At 46.8% G+C, this 3,811-nt stretch overlaps 1 protein-coding gene across 4 annotated transcripts in view; it reads right to left on the bottom strand.

Moving 5' to 3' along the window:
* FSD1L (fibronectin type III and SPRY domain containing 1 like) overlaps window positions 1-3,522 on the bottom strand; it is a 51,565-nt gene extending 48,043 nt beyond the window's left edge. For all 4 annotated transcript variants that reach the window (XM_006015463.3, XM_014519603.2, XM_006015464.3 and 1 more), the window contains exon 1: window positions 3,436-3,522. In XM_006015463.3, coding sequence (XP_006015525.1) covers window positions 3,436-3,450 — 15 coding nt within the window. In that variant the 5' untranslated portion in view covers window positions 3,451-3,522. The remainder of the gene's footprint in view (window positions 1-3,435) is intronic.
* Between the last annotated feature and the right edge of the window lie 289 nt (window positions 3,523-3,811).

Genomic DNA, 3,811 nt, shown 5'->3' with positions numbered 1-3,811 from the left:
GGGGGGGGAGGCTGGGGGCAGGGTGAAGCAGAGCTGGCCTTGCTGCTCCGCCACAAGCTCCTGCTGCCGCTGGCTGCCTGATCAAACAGACCCTAGAAGAGCCAGAGAACCCTTAGAAGGAAATGTTCCTGTGTTCCTTTTGGTCAAAAGAAAGTGTGCTGATCTGACAAGTAGTGAAGGTTTTACTGCCCTAGAAACCTCCTAAAGTCCAACAACCTACCAACACAACGGTATGTCTACCTGGTAGACTCAACCCATGTTGTTATACATTTTTCTTCAGGCCCCTTCCACCTATAAGTACATGTTTGTGTGTGCTCTGAATGCACGTTCACCAAGTTGGTTGAAGGTTATGGGTTTACACCAGAGCTGGGCCAAACTCAGGCTGGAGCCCCATCCACTTCGTAGCACCACTGCAGATAATACCACACTATTGATAGTTCTCCAATTCCCAGAAAAAAAAAAATCCTAGGACATCCCACCACACAAAACTATAGGACAAGACAAGAACTGAAGTCTATCAGCATACCTCCCTGATACAATCGCATAGTACTGCTCTGTGCTCTAATGGAATAGGAAGCAAGATATCCATAACTCCCTGGTTGCCAGCCAAAATATTCTTAAAATAGAGGAGTCCTCCAAGCTTCACAGTTGGAAGAGTTTGCCACTGCATAAGGGAAGAGGTACCTGATCAGTCTGGATTGGTAACTATATAAATACAAAAGCTACCTGCAGATACTTTGCTCATCTTTATTTTTTAACTCACTAGAGTCAAATGCTATTATGAAGTTATACCTAAATTTAAATGTACCAGGATCCACTGTTTCCTTAATATTTCTTTCACAAAGGTTTTCTACAGTTTTGTCTAAAATGAGAGTGTCCTCATTGCCTAGTTACACTGGAGTGCATTATACCCAATATTTTGAACAAAGTTGTTTTCAGTTATTTCTTCAGACTGTTTATCTGTCCAACTGTTTTCCCATTCATTACTGACCAGAAGCAATTGTGCTTGTGTTTCAGACAGCTCACAGTTAAGCCCGAGATCCTATAAGCATAACTGTCAATTATAACAAGGTAGACAAGCTATAATCCTATGCCGACTTGGTTTTATTAAACCCTGTCTGGTTCCAAGTAAAAACCCTGTAGGTAAAAAACATTTTAGGGCCATGTACAGTAAGGTCTGTCTGGGGCATAGGTCTATTTCTAACTGACAAGTAGAAGGCTTTTTATAGCCACTCCTAAAATTCAAATAAGTTTAACAGCCAGTATTATTTTCTACTTGCAAGCTACATGTGTTCCTTCAGAAACAAAGGAAATTATGCCACCAATTATAAAGTTCAAGTTACAGGAACAATCAGTTATCCAAGAGCCCATCAGAAAAAGTACATAAATATTTTAAAAGCCTAAAGTTAACTTCCTGCTCAAAGAAAGTTCTTGCTAAATTTGACCTTACCCATATTTTCTATACAATGGCAAGAGAGAGTAGGCCAGAAAAATTCAACAGCAACAAAAATAGAGTTTTTGCCTAGCAGATTCCAGGGCCTAAATCATTTTAACAGAAGTTAAGTTCTTGTAAAATGCTTTCCAAGCAAAGCATCTTCCAACTGAGTAGTGAAATACAAGATGGAATGTGGTGCATTTATTTTCATCTCCATTGGTTCCTCTTCTGCTGTCTACAGTTTCAACTCAGACTGTAAAGGAAATTTACATTGGATTTACTCTGTAAAGAGAGTGACCCAAGGAGCAATGAAGACTAAGGAAATTCCCTGTGGTGGGGACACCACTATTTAACAGAGGGTTGCAGTGTTGCTTATTAGGTACCCTCTCAAATCTCTCTGGTTATGCTCCTTCAGTTCTGCAATTTCTCTGGCCAGTAGGCTTAGTCTCAATTAGTACAAGCCCCAAGACAAGGTTTAGACAGGTTTTCCATCTATCAAGTCTAATCATGAAAATAAGTCGCAATTAAAATTTGAGAACCACATTTACTACTACTGAATAGTATACTAATGCTCATGAGTGTCAAGTCAAATGTGAATTATTTTATACAACTCGGATTTCATAGGTAATGTATACAATAGCAGACATGGCAAAATTGTTTTCCCCACGACATAACATGTTAAAGGTTAGTAGTAGCCTATGGACTTCATACCGCTTTCTACACTGCGGAGCAGTATTGCTGAAGTTCTACAGAAAACACAAAACATACAAACAATAGTTGTTTTAACATCAAGGTAAACAATGTAGTTTTAGTTTTAAAATACACCTGGCCGAGTTAAACCCTTCATCTATACTAAAATTTAGCATGCATTTGTTAATGTTCAAAGCGCCCCTCTTCACCTAATGCCAAGATGGTTTAAGTGTCATGTACTCTTTCCTCTAAGGATGGCGCGGCACATAATAAGAGAATAAGTTAACATTCCATAAACCACCATGAGACTTCCATGTTTTCCAAGTCACATTTCTGCAAGATTTTCAAACCTGAAGTATGCTTATAGCTTGCCCTGGAAAGAAGGCTTACTGCATGAACGCTGGCAGCATATACTGTATGCTCTTTTTAGAAAATGAAGCTTCAAGCCACTGTCCCCTTCCAAACACCAAGTGGAAAAAAAACAAACCAATCTAGTTCAAGTTGGCAGGCAGCTGTGACATTTCTGTGACTGTCCACAGCTTTGCCAAGTTGCAGCAGAGGGTGACTGCCACCACACAGGTCATTTTTAGCAAACCTAAATCCTGTGGACACTGAAAGGCTATCCTGGAAGACTGATCAGCAGATGAAGATGCAGAAAAGGACCACGCAGTAAGTGGAGGCTAGAAGAAAAGATCAGAAGCAACTACTTGATATTAGTAAAAGCCGGCCACTGATGTTTACTAATGACACCCGGTACAAGCCAAGCTGAGAACCGCTGCCCCAGGAGACACACACGGCTGGATTGCAGTAGTGCAGATGCTCCCCCCAAACTGTAGACAAAACCTTAACCCAGGTGTAGAAGCGACTGACAGGAGAGCACCGGAGGCTCTGCCAAGACGCACAAAGCAGTCAGATGTTGTTGGACAACTCTGCAGAAAAGACACGCAGCTCTAGGGACGGGACAGCAGAACTAGCGACCAGCACCTTCTACCTGTTTCCTGCACGGTTTATTGTGCTGGCAAACACTTCACGTGGGAATGAGCAAGCCGGCGGGCACGTCTGATTCTGGACGGAGTAACACAGGCGAGTCCCCGGCCTACAAGCAAAGCATCCCGTTCCCCTCCAAAGGGAGAAAACCGCGGGCCGGGCTGGACTGGGCCGCGCCATGCCGCCCGCGCCCCCTCGGCAGGGCCCGGATGCCCAGCACTGCCGCCGGGTCCGCACCCCAGACAGCCCCCGCGGGCTGGGTACGGAGCAGCGGCCCCGAGACCCCTGCAGCGCCCGTAAGCGGCGGGGGGAGAGTGACTCACTTTCTGCGCGTCCATGTCGGACAGCTCCCGGACCGCACGCAGTCTGACTGCAGCCACTCCCCGCCGCGCTGCTTATGGGGTCCCCGGCCCGCCCCGCGCAGCTCGGAGCGCATGCGCCGTCGCCGTCACTCACCGCGAACCGCCCTATCCCGGGCGAAAGGCTGCGCGCCGGGCCCCGCCCCGTCCCGTCACTCACTGCTAGCCGCCCTATCCCGAGCGAGGGGCTGCGGGCCCCGCCCCCTCCCTGTCACTCACTGCGAGCCACCCTATCCCGGGCGAGGGGCTCCATCCCCGCCCCCCGGCCGGGACCGCAGCGAGCTCCTGGCTGCTTTTCTGTGCAGGGTCCCGCGGCGGTACCTGCGCAGTGGGGCGCTAG

The sequence above is a fragment of the Alligator sinensis genome, unplaced genomic scaffold (genome assembly GCF_000455745.1).
Source record: "Alligator sinensis unplaced genomic scaffold, ASM45574v1 scaffold560_1, whole genome shotgun sequence".
Lineage (NCBI taxonomy): Eukaryota > Metazoa > Chordata > Crocodylia > Alligatoridae > Alligator > Alligator sinensis.
The sequence above is the reverse complement of the archived record's forward strand: the minus strand, read 5'-3'. Positions and strand labels throughout refer to the sequence as shown.